This window comes from Nerophis ophidion, linkage group LG20 (assembly GCF_033978795.1).
Source record: "Nerophis ophidion isolate RoL-2023_Sa linkage group LG20, RoL_Noph_v1.0, whole genome shotgun sequence".
Lineage (NCBI taxonomy): Eukaryota > Metazoa > Chordata > Actinopteri > Syngnathiformes > Syngnathidae > Nerophis > Nerophis ophidion.
Genome location: NC_084630.1, coordinates 8782224 through 8796876, shown reverse-complemented (window position 1 = coordinate 8796876; position 14653 = coordinate 8782224). Strand labels below are relative to the sequence as shown.

Genomic DNA, 14653 nt, shown 5'->3' with positions numbered 1-14653 from the left:
TGAGAAACCTTGGAGAGGACCTCAGATGTGGGCAACCCCCCCCCCTCTAGGGGACCGAAAGCAATGGATGTCGAGGGGGTCTAACATGATGCTGCGAAAGTTCAATCCATAGTGGCTCCAACACAGCCGCGAGAGTTCAGTCCAAAGCGGATCCAAGATAGCAGCGAGAGTCCCGTCCACAGGAGACCATCTCAAGCGGAGGCGGATCAGCAGTGTAGAGATGTCCCCAATCGATACAGGCGAGCGGTCCATCCTGGGTCTCGACTCTGTACAGCCAGTACTTCATCCATGGTCATCGGACCGGACCCCCTCCACAAGGGAGGGGGGGACATAGGAGAAAGAAAAGAAGCGGCAGATCAACTGGTCTAAAAAGGAGGTCTATTTAAAGGCTAGAGTATACGGATGAGTTTTAAGGTGAGACTTAAATGCTTCTACTGAGGTAGCATCTCGAACTGTTACCGGGAGGGCATTCCAGAGTACTGGAGCCCGAACGGAAAACGCTCTATAGCCCGCAGACTTTTTTTGGGCTCTAGGAATCATTAATAAGCCGGAGTCTTTTGAACGCAGATTTCTTGCCGGGATATATGGTACAATACAATCGGCAAGATAGGCTGGAGCTAGACCGTGTAGTATTTTATACGTAATTAGTAAAACCTTAAAGTGAATGGGAATAAACATTGAATGCGACATGCTAGATCTTGCAGCATGATGATTAGGTAAAACTGATTTAATGCAAATTCAGTAGAATGTCAACCCTGCACTGTGCATTTCTCCATCACATAATCACACAGATAATTCCCAGCATGCTACACACTACAGCAGGGCTATTAAGGCCACACTAGTATTTGAGCCCAAGGACTTCATCCAGTCAGGTAAGTTTTGATGATATTACTGTGGTAAATATATTTGATCTATGGTATTTAAGTTTAATAGAGGTGTAATTGTTTGTTACTGTATGACTGTAGACTACTCCAGCAGACTTCCACTCATTTTGTGAATGGCACCATGTCCCCCCTGCCCTCCTCAGTAAGATATGGAGTCCCCCAAGGCAGTATATTAGGGCCTTTACTGTTCCTAATATACGTAAACGACATGTCATCCGCATGCGACTGAATTGTTCCTTTTTGCGCATGACTCGGCCCTGTTGGTATCCGGCAAGGACAAGTCACAGGTGGAAAAAAATCCTCAGTGCTGTAGAATTTGCACCTGGCTCGGTAAAACGGAATCCATCCTATTTAGGTCCCGAATCAACCTTAAGAAAATCAGTGACTTCACTATTAAAGGACAGGTCAGGTCCCCTACCTAGGTTCCATTCTAGAGGCTAATTTTTCATGTGATAAAATGGCAACCAAGGTACTCAAAAAGGTCAACCAACGAACAAGATTTGTCAACAGAAACTACTCTCTGGTCAACAAAAGCACCATGAAGATTCTAGCGGGAACTCTCATTCAACCCTTTTTCGATTACGCATACACCTCCAAAACCCTCAAATCTAAACACCAAAGATCCCAGAAACCAGCCAGTCAGGTTACTTCTATACCTCCACCCCAGATCACACCTCACTCCTACCCACTTTTCCAAAGTGGGCTGGTTCAGGGTGGAGGACAGAGTAAAACAACTTGCACTGAGCCTAGTCCATAAAATCCGCTACAGCTCCCTGATACTGAAGTACATGTCAGACTACTTCCAGAATGACCGCCATAACCACAACACCAGGGGGAGCTCCACAAACCATGTTAAACCCAGATTCCGATCTAACAAAGGTCTTAACTCATTCTCCTTCTATGCCACATCAATGTGGAATGCACTCCCAACTGGTGTAAAAGTAAGTGCATCTCTACCCTCCTTCAAAACTGTGCTAAAAGTACACCTCCAGGCAACTTCAACTCTAGACTGACTCCGTCTGCCCCACCACATCCCATCTCCCCGGATTGTAAATAATCAAATGTATATACTGTACATATCTTACGAAGGGAGACCTACACTGTTACAATGTCCATTTCTCAGATGATGCAATTGTTGATGACTGAAATGCTGATATCAACCAAACCTAATCCCCCCTCCACACCCTACCCCCTGCATCGTAAATAATTCAATGTATATACTCTGATGATTAACTTGTGTTCGTCAGAGGAGGTGGTCTTGGGCACCACCTGTCTCCCACCTACACCATTGTCCTTTCAACCATTCCTAAAAGACTCTGCAACTTAGAGTTTCCGCCCTGAGATCGGTAGGTTGTGAGTTCAAACCCCGGCGAAGTCATACCAAAGTCTATAAAAATGGGACCCATTACCAGTCTGCTTGGCACTCCGCATCAAGGGTTGGAATTGGGGCTTGAATCACCAAATAATTTCCGAGCGTGGCCACCCCCGCTGCTCACTGCTCCCCTCACATATTTATGTTCAATGTGTTACAGGGAATAAATATTAAACTATATAAATATATACTACTCAGAACCCTAGTGGTTAGAGTGTCCGCCCTGAGATAAGTAGGTTGTGAGTTCAAACCCCGGCCGAGTCATACCAAAGACTATAAAAATGGGGCCCATTACCTCCCTGTTTGGCACTCAGCATCAAGGGTGGGAATTGGTGTTTAAATCACCAAAAATGATTCCCGGGTGTGGCCACCGCTGCTGCTCACTGCTCCCCTCAACTCCCAGGGGGTGATCAAGGGGATGGGTCAAAATGCAGAGGATAATTTCCCCACACCTAGTGTGTGTGTGACTATCATTGGTACTTTAACTTTTTACAGAAGCATTCATATTGTGAAGAAGAACAAGGGCTTAATAGGGGAAAAAGCTTAAGGAATGGAACAAGAGGCAATAGTATTTTTTTTGTATATTTTTGCTTATTTTGTACAGTTTAATTTGCTCAAACACATGGATAAGGAAAGAATAATGAAACCCATGTATCGTTTTACTTTTATTGTTGTATTCCACAATGATTATTTTGGATAAACATTAGTTTTCGTCCCAAGTTTAATTTAGATTATAATCATACTTAAAGGCCTACTGAAACCCACTACTACCGACCACGCAGTCTGATAGTTTATATATCAATGATGAAATATTAACATTGCAACACATGCCAATACGGCCTTTTTAGTTTAATAAATTGCAATTTTAAATTTCCCGCAAAGTATCCTGTTGAAAACGTCGCGGAATAATGACGCGTATGATGACGTCACCGGTGGTAGCGGACATGTTTTTCCCAGTACCGCTTACGGCTAAAAGTCGTCTGCTTTAATCGCATAATTACACAGTATTCTGGACATCCGTGTTGCTGAATCTTTTGCAATTTGTTCAATTAATAATGGAGAAGTCAAAAGATGTAGGTGGGAAGCGGTGTATCGCAGCTGCCTTTAGCAACACAAACACAGCCGGTGTATCCTTGTTTACATTCCCGAAGGGGAAGCTTTGATATGGAACAGAGCGGTCAAGCGAACATGGTTCCCGACCACATGTCAACCGGCAGGTTTGGTCGAGAAAATTGTGGTAATAAGTCGGCTATTACCGTAGACATTAGCGGAGCTTGCGTCCTCCTGCAGCTGTGGACTCTCTAACCTCCTCTGCCGGTCACCACATCCGTGGCCACACCCCTTTCAGGTACCATATAATCTCACTAAAACACTAGTAACACAATAAGCAGATAAGGGATTTTCCAGAATTATCCTAATAAATGTGTCTAATAACATCCTTTTTCTTTTTTTCCCTAGTCCTTCACTCTCACTATCCTCATCCACAAATCTTTCATCCTTGCTCAAATTAATGGGGAAATCATCGCTTTCTCGGTCCGAATCGCTCTCGCTGCTGGTGGCCATGATTATAAACAATGTGAGGACCACATGTCAACCGGCAGGTTTGGTCGAGAAAATTGTGGTAATAAGTCGGCTATTACCGTAGACATGAGCGGAGCTTGCGTCCTCCTGCAGCTGTGGACTCTCTAACCTCCTCTGCCGGTCACCACATCCGTGGCCACACCCCTTTCTGGTACCATATAATCTCACTAAAACACTAGTAACACAATAAGCAGATAAGGGATTTTCCAGAATTATCCTAGTAAATGTGTCTATTAACATCCTTTTTCTTTTTTTCCCTAGTCCTTCACTCTCACTATCTTCATCCACAAATCTTTCATCCTCGCTCAAATTAATGGGGAAATCGTCGCTTTCTCGGTCCGAATCGCTCTCACTGCTGGTGGCCATGATTATAAACAATGTGAGGACCACATGTCAACCGGCAGGTTTGGTCGAGAAAATTGTGGTAATAAGTCGGCTATTACCGTAGACATGAGCGGAGCTTGCGTCCTCCTGCAGCTGTGGACTCTCTAACCTCCTCTGCCGGTCACCACATCCGTGGCCACACCCCTTTCAGGTACCATATAATCTCACTAAAACACTAGTAACACAATAAGCAGATAAGGGATTTTCCAGAATTATCCTAGTAAATGTGTCTATTAACATCCTTTTTCTTTTTTTCCCTAGTCCTTCACTCTCACTATCTTCATCCACAAATCTTTCATCCTCGCTCAAATTAATGGGGAAATCGTCACTTTCTCGGTCCGAATCGCTCTCGCTGCTGGTGGCCATGATTATAAACAATGTGAGGACCACATGTCAACCGGCAGGTTTGGTCGAGAAAATTGTGGTAATAAGTCGGCTATTACCGTAGACATGAGCGGAGCTTGCGTCCTCCTGCAGCTGTGGACTCTCTAACCTCCTCTGCCGGTCACCACATCAGTGGCCACACCCCTTTCAGGTACCATATAATCTCACTAAAACACTAGTAACACAATAAGCAGATAAGGGATTTTCCAGAATTATCCTAGTAAATGTGTCTAATAACATCCTTTTTCTTTTTTTCCCTAGTCCTTCACTCTCACTATCTTCATCCACAAATCTTTCATCCTCGCTCAAATTAATGGGGAAATCGTCGCTTTCTCGGTCCGAATCGCTCTCGCTGCTGGTGGCCATGATTATAAACAATGTGAGGACCACATGTCAACCGGCAGGTTTGGTCGAGAAAATTGTGGTAATAAATCAGCTATTACCGTAGACATGAGCGGAGCTTGCGTCCTCCTGCAGCTGCGGACTCTCTAACCTCCTCTGCCGGTCACCACATCCGTGGCCACACCCCTTTCAGGTTCCATATAATCTCACTAAAACACTAGTAACACAATAAGCAGATAAGGGATTTTCCAGAATTATCCTAGTAAATGTGCCTAATAACATCTGAATTGCTCCCACTGCCCTCGCCTTTTTTTTCCCCCTAGTCCTTCACTCTCACTATCCTCATCCACAAATATTTCATCCTCGCTCAAATTAAGGGAGAAATCGTCGCTTTTTCGGTCTGAATCGCTCTCGCTGCTGGTGGCCATGATTGTAAACAATGTGAGGATGTGAGGAGCTCCACAACCCGTGACGTCACATGCACATCGTCTGCTACTTCCGGTACAGGCAAGGCTTTTTTATTAGCGACCAAAAGTTGCGAACTTTATCGTCGATGTTCTCTAGTGAAGTGAAATGAATTATATTTATATAGCGCTTTTTCTCTCGTGACTCAAAGCGCTTTACATAGTGAAACCCAATATCTAAGTTACATTCAAGAGGGGTTAGTGCGTCTGCCTCACAATAAGACGTTCCTGCAGTCCTGGGTTCAAATCCAGGCTTGGGATCTTTCTGTGTGGAGTTTGCATGTTCTCCCCGTGAATGCGTGGGTTCCCTCCGGGTACTCCGGCTTCCTCCCACTTCCAAAGACATGCACCTGGGGATAGGTTGATTGGCAACACTAAATGGTCCCTAGTGTGTGAATGTGAGTGTGAATGTTGTCTGTCTATCTGTGTTGGCCCTGCGATGAGGTGGCGACTTGTCCAGGGTGTACCCCGCCTTCCGCCCGATTGTAGCTGAGATAGGCGCCAGCGCCCCCCGCTGCCCCGAAAGGGAATAAGCGGTAGAAAATGGATGGATGGAAATGGCATTCAAACCAGTGTGGGTGGCACTGGGAGCAGGTGGGTAAAGTGTCTTGCCCAAGGACACAACGGAAATGACTAGGATGGCGGAAGCGGGAATCGAACCTGCAACCCTCAAGTCGCTGGCACGGCTGCTCTACCAACCGAGATAAACCGCCCCACTACTAAATCCTTTCAGCAAAAATATGGCAATATCGCGAAATGATCAAGTAAGACAACATAGAATGGACCCGTTTAAATAAGAACATCTCATTTCAGTTGGCCTTTAACAGTTGAAGATTCAACGTGAAAAAAAAGTCACGTAAAAAAATTCCACTATCAGTGATACTGGCTCCTTACTTGGTATCAGGTCGACCTTCAGAAGTGCAGTATCGCTTGCACCATGATCCCGGAAGCACACAAATGTAAGCCCGACAGTGCAGCTCGCACGTCATTAATTTTTAACTATTCGACCGCCATTACGGTATCTTTGTAACACTTACCGTGACATTTAGTGCGCGTACATTTTTACAATGTTGTGTTTTTGTTGCGTCGTGTCACGTTCAGGTCGCTACGTGTTCAATCTCAACAAGAAATGTCTAGAACTTTTACTGTACTTCCTGCTTACCTTGCCCTTCAAGTCCAGCACAAACACCGCGGAGAGAGACATCTCGCATTCAAACGCGCGCTATACAACTTTGGAGTTGACAACTGCCGTTAAAATCGACACAAAAAAGCCAACATCCGCACCGAAGCGACTCAACAGCGGGGATCTTCGGCCTGTACGTGAACGCGTCGTGACGTCATCGTCTCCAGGTGAAACATTCACCAAAGCGGCTCACCTGGACCAAAGAGGGGGGAAAAAGGGTGCACCGCGGCGTTTATCCACCAGAGGGCGCCGTGTGCACACGCATAGACAAAACATGACAACACATGCAGTCAGTGCTTTTCTATTCTAATGCAGTGTTTTTCAACATTTTTTTCCATTTAAAAATCCGGAGGCACAACACCAGCAGAAAACGTTCAATCAATGTCAATCAATGTTTATTTATACAGCCCCAAATCACAAATGTCTCAAAGGACTGCACAAATCATTACGACTACAACATCCTCGGAAGAACCCACAAAAGGGCAAGGAAAACTCACACCCAGTGGGCAGGGAGAATTCACATCCAGTGGGACGCCAGTGACAATGCTGACTATGAGAAACCTTGGAGAGGACCTCAGATGTGGGCAAGCCCCCCCCCCCGCTCTAGGGGACCGAAAGCAATGGATGTCGAGCGGGTCTAACATGATACTGTGAAAGTTCAATCCATAGTGGCTCCAACACAGCCGCAAGAGTTCAGTTCAAGCGGATCCAAGACAGCAGCGAGAGTCCCGTCCACAGGAAACCATCCCAAGCGGAGGCGGGTCAGCAGCGTAGAGATGTCCCCAACGTTAAAAAATGAAACTCCACCAGGTCCTCCTGTTGCCTTATTTTGAGTTTGTTGGGTGTTTTCCTGTGTGGAGTGCTTTAGTTCTTGTCTTGCGCTGTTATTTTGGCAGTTTCATGTCTTCCTTTGAGCGATGTTTTAGCAATCAAGAATATTTCCGTTGTTTTTATCCTTCTTTGTGGGGACATTGTTGATGCACGGATGTACTTGGTGGACGCCGTCCGTCTCTGCTCCACACGCTGCAAGTTTTTGCTGTCGTCCAGCATTCTGCTTCTGTTTACTTTGTAACCAGTTCAGTTTTACTGTCTTTTTACATAGCCATCCCTTTGCTTTATTACCTTTTCCTTTTGTTCATTATTGGCTTAAGCGTTACATACCTTTTTTTTTTTTACCTGCAGGCTGTTGTCTGCATATTGGGATCACAGTTCTACAGCCAAGTTCTACACATCACGGACGGTAAGGAACGGCAAGGTATTTGCAGATTATAATTATTCATTTGCCCAAAAAATATTTTTTTGAACCAATTAGGTCAAGTGGCGACTTGTCCAGGGTGTACCCCGCCTTCCGCCCGATTGTAGCTGAGATAGGCGCCAGCGCCCCCCGCGACCCCAAAAGGGAATAACCGGTAGAAAATGGATGGATGGATGGATAGGTCAAGTTGCATCATTTCCGACGGCACACCAGACAATATCTAACGGCAAACTAGTGTGCTGCGGCACAGTGGTTGAAAAACATTGTTCTAATGCAGGGGCCACCAACGCTGTGCCCGCGGGCACCAGGTAGCCCGTAAGGACCAGATGAGTCGCCCGTTGGCCTGTTCTAAAAATAGCTCAAATAGCAGCACTTACCAGTGAGCTGCCTCTATTTATTTAAATTGTGTTTATTTACTAGCAAGCTGGTCTCGCTTTGCTCGACATTTTTAATTCTAAGAGAGACAAAACTCAAATAGAATTTGAAAATCCAAGAAAATATTTCAAAGACTTGGTCTTCACTTGTTTAAATACATTCATTTATTTTTTTACTTTGCTTCTTATAACTTTCAGAAAGACAATTTTAGAGAAAAAATACAACCTTCAAAATGATTTTAGGATTTTTAAACACATATACCTTTTTACCGTTTAAATTCCTTCCTCTTCTTTCCTGACAATTTTAATCAGTGTTCAAGTATTTTTTTTATTTTATTGTAAAGAATAATAAATACATTTTAATTTAATTCTTCATTTTAGCTTCTGTTTTTTCGATGAAGAATATCTGTGAATTATTTCTTCAAATTTATTTTGAATAAAATAAAAAAATTAAAAAATCTGGCAAATCTAGAAAATCTTTAAAATCAAATTTAAATCTTATTTCAAAGTCTTTTGAATTTTTTTTAAAATGTTTGTTCTGGAAAATCTAGAAGAAATAATGATTTGTCTTTGTTAGATTCTAACAAAGTGCAGATTGGATTTTAACGTATTTAAAACATGTCATCAAAATTCTAAAATTAATCTTAATCAGGTATATTAATAACGATGTTGCATAAATTCTTTTTAAAAATTTTTCAGAAAGATTCAAATTAGCTAGTTTTTGTCCTTTTTTTCGGTTGAATTTTGAATTTTAAAGACTCGAAATTGAAGATAAACTGTTTTCAAATTTAATTTTCATTTTTTTTCCTGTCTTCTCCTCTTTTAAACCATTCAATGAAGTTTTTTTTCATCATTTATTCTCTAAAAAAACCTTCCGTAAAATTAAAAAAAATGTACGACGGAATGCCAGACAGAAATACCCATTTTTTATATATATAGATTTATTTATTAAAGGTAAATCGAGCAAATTGGCTATTTCTGGCAATTTATTTAAGTGTGTATCAAACTGGTAGCCCTTCCCATTAATCAGTACCCAATAAGTAGCTCTTGGTTTCCAAAAGGTTGGTGACCCCTGTTCTAACGTATGTTCTAAAAAGGTGTGTGAATGTTTGCTTTTTGAAGAGACAGGTGGCCAGTTTACCTTGCCCACTATCTCACTTCACTCCTTGTGTCCACACCAGTGAGGCTCTTCCTCATAAAAACATGTGACAATCATCACAGGACAAAGCACTGCGTCTTTATAGAGGCCATGATGCAACAGTTGACATTGTTGGTAGCATTTTAAAAGTCCCTTGGAGGACAAAGAACATAGTACTTTATTGATTCCTTCAGAAGAGTTTACTCGGGAAAATTAAAAAAAAAGTGGTGTTGGGAGGAATTGCATTGGAAAGAGTCTTCAGCATGTAAATAAGCGTGGAAATAGCTAAATTATTTTAATGTACTTCAGAAATTGTTCACTTTCATTTTACTTAATTTTTTTTATGCTTCTGATCCACTTCTATTTCCTCAAAAAAAGAAAAAGAATGGAGTAGTTAAATAATGAATGCAAATTTAAGGATATTGAAATAGTGATACTTTTTTGGGGGGATACATGTAATTATTATTAATTCATCCTATTTTATTGTATCACTTTATTTATTTGGAAATGTATTTATTTATTTTGTAAAGTGGTGTTGGGAGGAATTGCATTAAAAAAAGGGTCTTCAGCATATGAATAAGTGTGGAAACACCTTAGTGGAAAAATCCAAAACGAAAATAAAATATTTTAATGTACTTCAGAAGTCGTTTACTTTAATTTTACTTAATTTTTTATGCTACAGATTCACTTCCATTTCCTCAAAAAAAAAAAGGAAAAAGAATGGAGTAGTTAAATAATGATTGCAGATTTAATGATACTGAAATAGTCATATTTTTTTTTTGCAGGGGGTGGGGGGGGGGGGGTGTCAAAATGTAATTATTATTAATTTATCTTATTTTATTGTATTATTATATATATATTTTTAAATGTATTACTTATTTTGTAAAGTGGTGTTGGGAGGAATTGCATTAAAAAAGGGTCTTCAGCATATAAATAAGTGTGGAAACACCTTAGTGGAAAAATCCAAAACGAAAATAAAATATTATAATGTACTTCAGAAGTTGTTTACTTTAATTTTACTAGATTTTTTTTAAAGTTCTGATCCGCTTCCATTTCCTCAAAAAGAAAAAAAAAAGAATAGAGCAGTTAAATAATGAATGCAGATTTAAGGGATATTGAAATAGTGCTAAGTATTTTTTTGGGCAAAAATGTAATTATTATAAATATATCGTATTTTATTGCATTACTTTTTTTTTTCTTTTAAAAAAAATGTAATTATTTATTTTGCAAAGTGGTGTTGGGAGGAATTGCATTAAAAATGGTTTTCAGTGTATAAATATGTGTGGAAACACCTTAGTGGAAAAAGCCGAAATTAAAATAAAATATTTTATTTTAATGTACTTCAGAAATTTTTCACTTTCATTTTACTTCATTTTTTTATGCTACAGATTCACTTCCATTTCCTCAAAAAAAAAAAAAAAAAAAAGGAAAAATAATGGAGTAGTTAAATAATGATTGCAGATTTAATGATACTGAAATAGTGATATTTTTTTGCAGGGGGGGGGGTCAAAATGTAATTATTATTCATTTATCTTATTTTATTGTATAATTATAAAAACAAATTTAAATGTACTACTTATTTTGTAAAGTGGTGTTGGGAGGAATTGCATTAAAAAAAGGGTCTTCAGCATATAAATAAGTGTGGAAACACCTTAGTGGAAAAATCCAAAACGAAAATAAAATATTTTAATGTACTTCAGAAGTTGTTTACTTTAATTTTACTAGATTTTTTTTTAAGCTTCTGATCCGCTTCCATTTCCTCAAAAAGAAAAAAAAAAAGAATGGAGCAGTTAAATAATGAATGCAGATTTAAGGATATTGAAATTTGATTGATTGATACTTTTATTAGTAGATTGCACAGTATAGTGCTAAGTATTTTTTTAGGCAAAAATGTAATTATTATAAATGTATCGTATTTTATTGTATTACTTTTTTTTTTCTTTTAAAAAAAATGTAATTATTTATTTTGCAAAGTGGTGTTGGAAAGAATTGCATTAAAAATGGTTTTCAGTATATAAATATGTGTGGAAACACCTTAGTGGAAAAAGCCGAAATTAAAATAAATTTTTTTATTTTAATGTACTTCAGAAATTGTTCACTTTCATTTTACTTAATTTTTTTATGCTACAGATTCACTACCATTTCCTCCAAAAAAAAAGTAAAAAGAATCCATCCATCCATCCATCTATTTTCTACCGCTTATTCCCTTTTGTGTTCGCGGGGGGCTCTGGCGCTTATCTCAGCTACAATCGGGCGGAAGGCGGGGTACACCCTGGACAAGTCGCCACCTCATCGCAGGGCCAACACAGATAGACAGACAATGGAGTTGTTAAATAATGATTGCAGATTTAATGATACTGAAATAGTGATTTTTTTTGCAGGGGGGGGTATCAAAATGTAATTATTATTAATTTATCTTATTTTATTGTATTATTATATATATATTTTTAAATGTATTACTTATTTTGTAAAGTGGTGTTGGGAGGAATTGCATTAGAAAGAGTCTTCAGCATGTAAATAAGCGTGGAAACAGCAAAATAAAATACTTTATTTTAATGTACTCCAGAAATTATTCACTTTCATTTTACTTCATATTTTTATGCTTCTGATCCATTTCTTTTTCCTCAAAAAAAAAAAAAAAAAGAAAAAGACTGGAGTAGTTAAATAATGAATGCAGATTTAAGGATATTGAAATAGTGATACTTTTTTGGGGGGATAAATGTAATTATTATTAAATTATCCTATTTTATTGTATCACTTTATTAATTTTGAAATGTAATTATTTATTTTGTAAAATGGTGTGGGGAGGAATTGCATTAAAAAAGGGTCTTCAGCATATAAAAAAGTGTGGAAACACCTTAGTGGAAAAAGCCAAAACCAAAATCCATCCATCCATCCATCCATCCATCCATCCATTTCCCACCACTTATTCCCTTTTTGGGGTCGCTGGCGCTTATCTCAGCTACAATCGAAGGTGGTGTACACCCTGGACAAGTCGCCATCTCGTCGCAGGGCCAACACAGATAGACAGGCACCATTCACACTCACATTCACAAAACCAAAATAAAATACTTAATTTTAATGTACTTCAGAAATTGTTCACTTTTATTTTACTTCATTTTTTTTATGCTTCTGATCCACTTCCATTTCCTCAAAAAGAAAAGGAAAAAAAAAAGACTGGAGCAGTTAAATAATGAATGCAGATTTAAGGATATTGAAATAGTGATAAGTATTTTTTGAGGCAAAAATTTATTCATTGTAAATGTATCTTATTTTATTGTATTACTTTATTTATTTTTAAATATAATTGTTTATTTTGTAAAGTGGTGTTGGGAGGAATTGCATTAGAAAGGGTCTTCAGCATATAAAGAAGTGTGGAAAAAGCCAAAACCAAAATAAAATACTTAATTTTAATGTACTTCAAAAATGTTTTACTTTCTTTTTATGTGATTTTGTTTATGCTGCTGATCCACTTCCATTTCCTTAAAAAGAATGGAGCAGTTAAATGATGAATGTATTTGTGATTAATTATATGCCCTGAGATTAGATTTAATACAATTTAATTTGATTGAAATGGTCTGTATTTAAATCGCACTTTACTCTACCTGGAATGGTACCCGAAGCGCTTTAAGTGATACATGAAATTCACTCATTCACACACTGAAGACGCTAACCGTGACCCATCAGGAGCAATGGTGAAGTGTCTCGCTCAGGGCCGTGACAAGGATGGTGGAAGCTGGAATCGAACTTGGAACCGTCAAGTTGCTAATTTAACTTAATTTTACTGTATTTATAAAAATGTTTTTGCTTATTTTAATTGAATTGCATTAATTCGAACCTGTAAGGGACAAGCGGTAGGAAATGGATGGATGGAATATGATATATATATTTTTTTAGTTCATAAGTTTTTAATTTAGGTAGTTATTTTATAAAAGTGACATCAGGAGCAAGGGTGAAGTGTCTTGCTCATGGGCGTGACTAGGATGGCAGAAGCCGGAATCAAACCTGGAACCGTGAAGTTGCTAATTCAATTTAACTTAATTTCACTGTATTTGTTACATTTTTTTGCTTAATTTAATTGAATTGTATTTATTTGATTAATTGTTTTACTTAATTCAATTAGTTTTAATTTAGGTAGTTATTTTGTGAAAGTGACATCAGGAGCAATGGTGAAGTGTCTCGCTCAAGGCCTTGACTAGGATGGCAGAAGCCGGAATCAAACCTGGAACCGTGAAGATGCTAATTCAATTCAACTCAATTTTACTGTATTTGTTAATTTTCTTTGCTTAGTTTAATTGAATTGTATTTATTTGATTAATTGTTTTACTTAATTCAATTATTTTTCATTTATTTAGTTATTTTGTGAAAGTGCCATCAGGAGCAATGGTTAAGTGTCTCGCTCAAAGCCGTGACTCAGTTGGCAGAAGCCGTAATCGAACCTGCAACCGTCAAGTTGCTAATTCAATTGAACTTAATTTTATTGTATTTATTGAATTGTTTCGCTTATTTTATTTGAATTGTAACATTTGGATTGATTGTTTTAGTTAAATCATTTATTTTTCATTTATTTGGTTGTTTTGTGAAAGTGCCATCAGGAGCAATGGTGAAGTGTCTCGCTCAAGGCCGTGACTAGGATGGCAGAAGCCGGAATCAAACCTGGAACCGTGAAGTTGCTAATTCAATTTAACTTAATTTTACTGTATTTGTTAATTTTTTTTTGCTTAGTTTAATTGAATTGTATTTATTTGATTAATTGTTTTACTTAATTCAATTATTTTTCATTTATTTAGTTATTTTGTGAAAGTGCCATCAGGAGCAATGGTGAAGTGTCTCGCTCAGGGCCGTGACAAGGATGGTGGAAGCTGGAATCGCACTTGGAACCGTCAAGTTGCTAATTGAACGTAATTCTACTGTATTTATAAAAATGCTTTTGCTTATTTTAATTGAATTGCATTAATTCGAACCTGTAAGGGACAAGCGGTAGGAAATGGATGGATGGAATTTGATATATGTATTTTTTTAGTTAATTCATCAATTTTTAATTAAGGTAGTTATTTCATAAAAGTGACATCAGGAGCAAGGGTGAAGTGTCTTGCTCATGGGCGTGACTAGGATGGCAGAAGCCGGAATCAAACCTGGAACCGTGAAGTTGCTAATTCAATTTAACTTAATTTCACTGTATTTGTTAAATTTTTTTGCTTAATTTAATTGAATTGTATTTATTTGATTAATTGTTTTACTTAATTCAATTAGTTTTCATTTAGGTAGTTATTTTGTGAAAGTGCCATCAGG

The 14653-nt window shown here is 38.5% G+C and overlaps 1 protein-coding gene across 1 annotated transcript in view; it reads right to left on the bottom strand.

The window, feature by feature from the left end:
- Window positions 1-6778, bottom strand: part of LOC133538697 (AP-1 complex subunit mu-2) — a 23380-nt gene extending 16602 nt beyond the window's left edge. The window contains exon 1 of the mRNA XM_061880414.1: window positions 6574-6778. Coding sequence (XP_061736398.1) covers window positions 6574-6615 — 42 coding nt within the window. The 5' untranslated portion in view covers window positions 6616-6778. The remainder of the gene's footprint in view (window positions 1-6573) is intronic.
- Window positions 6779-14653: the final 7875 nt, after the last annotated feature.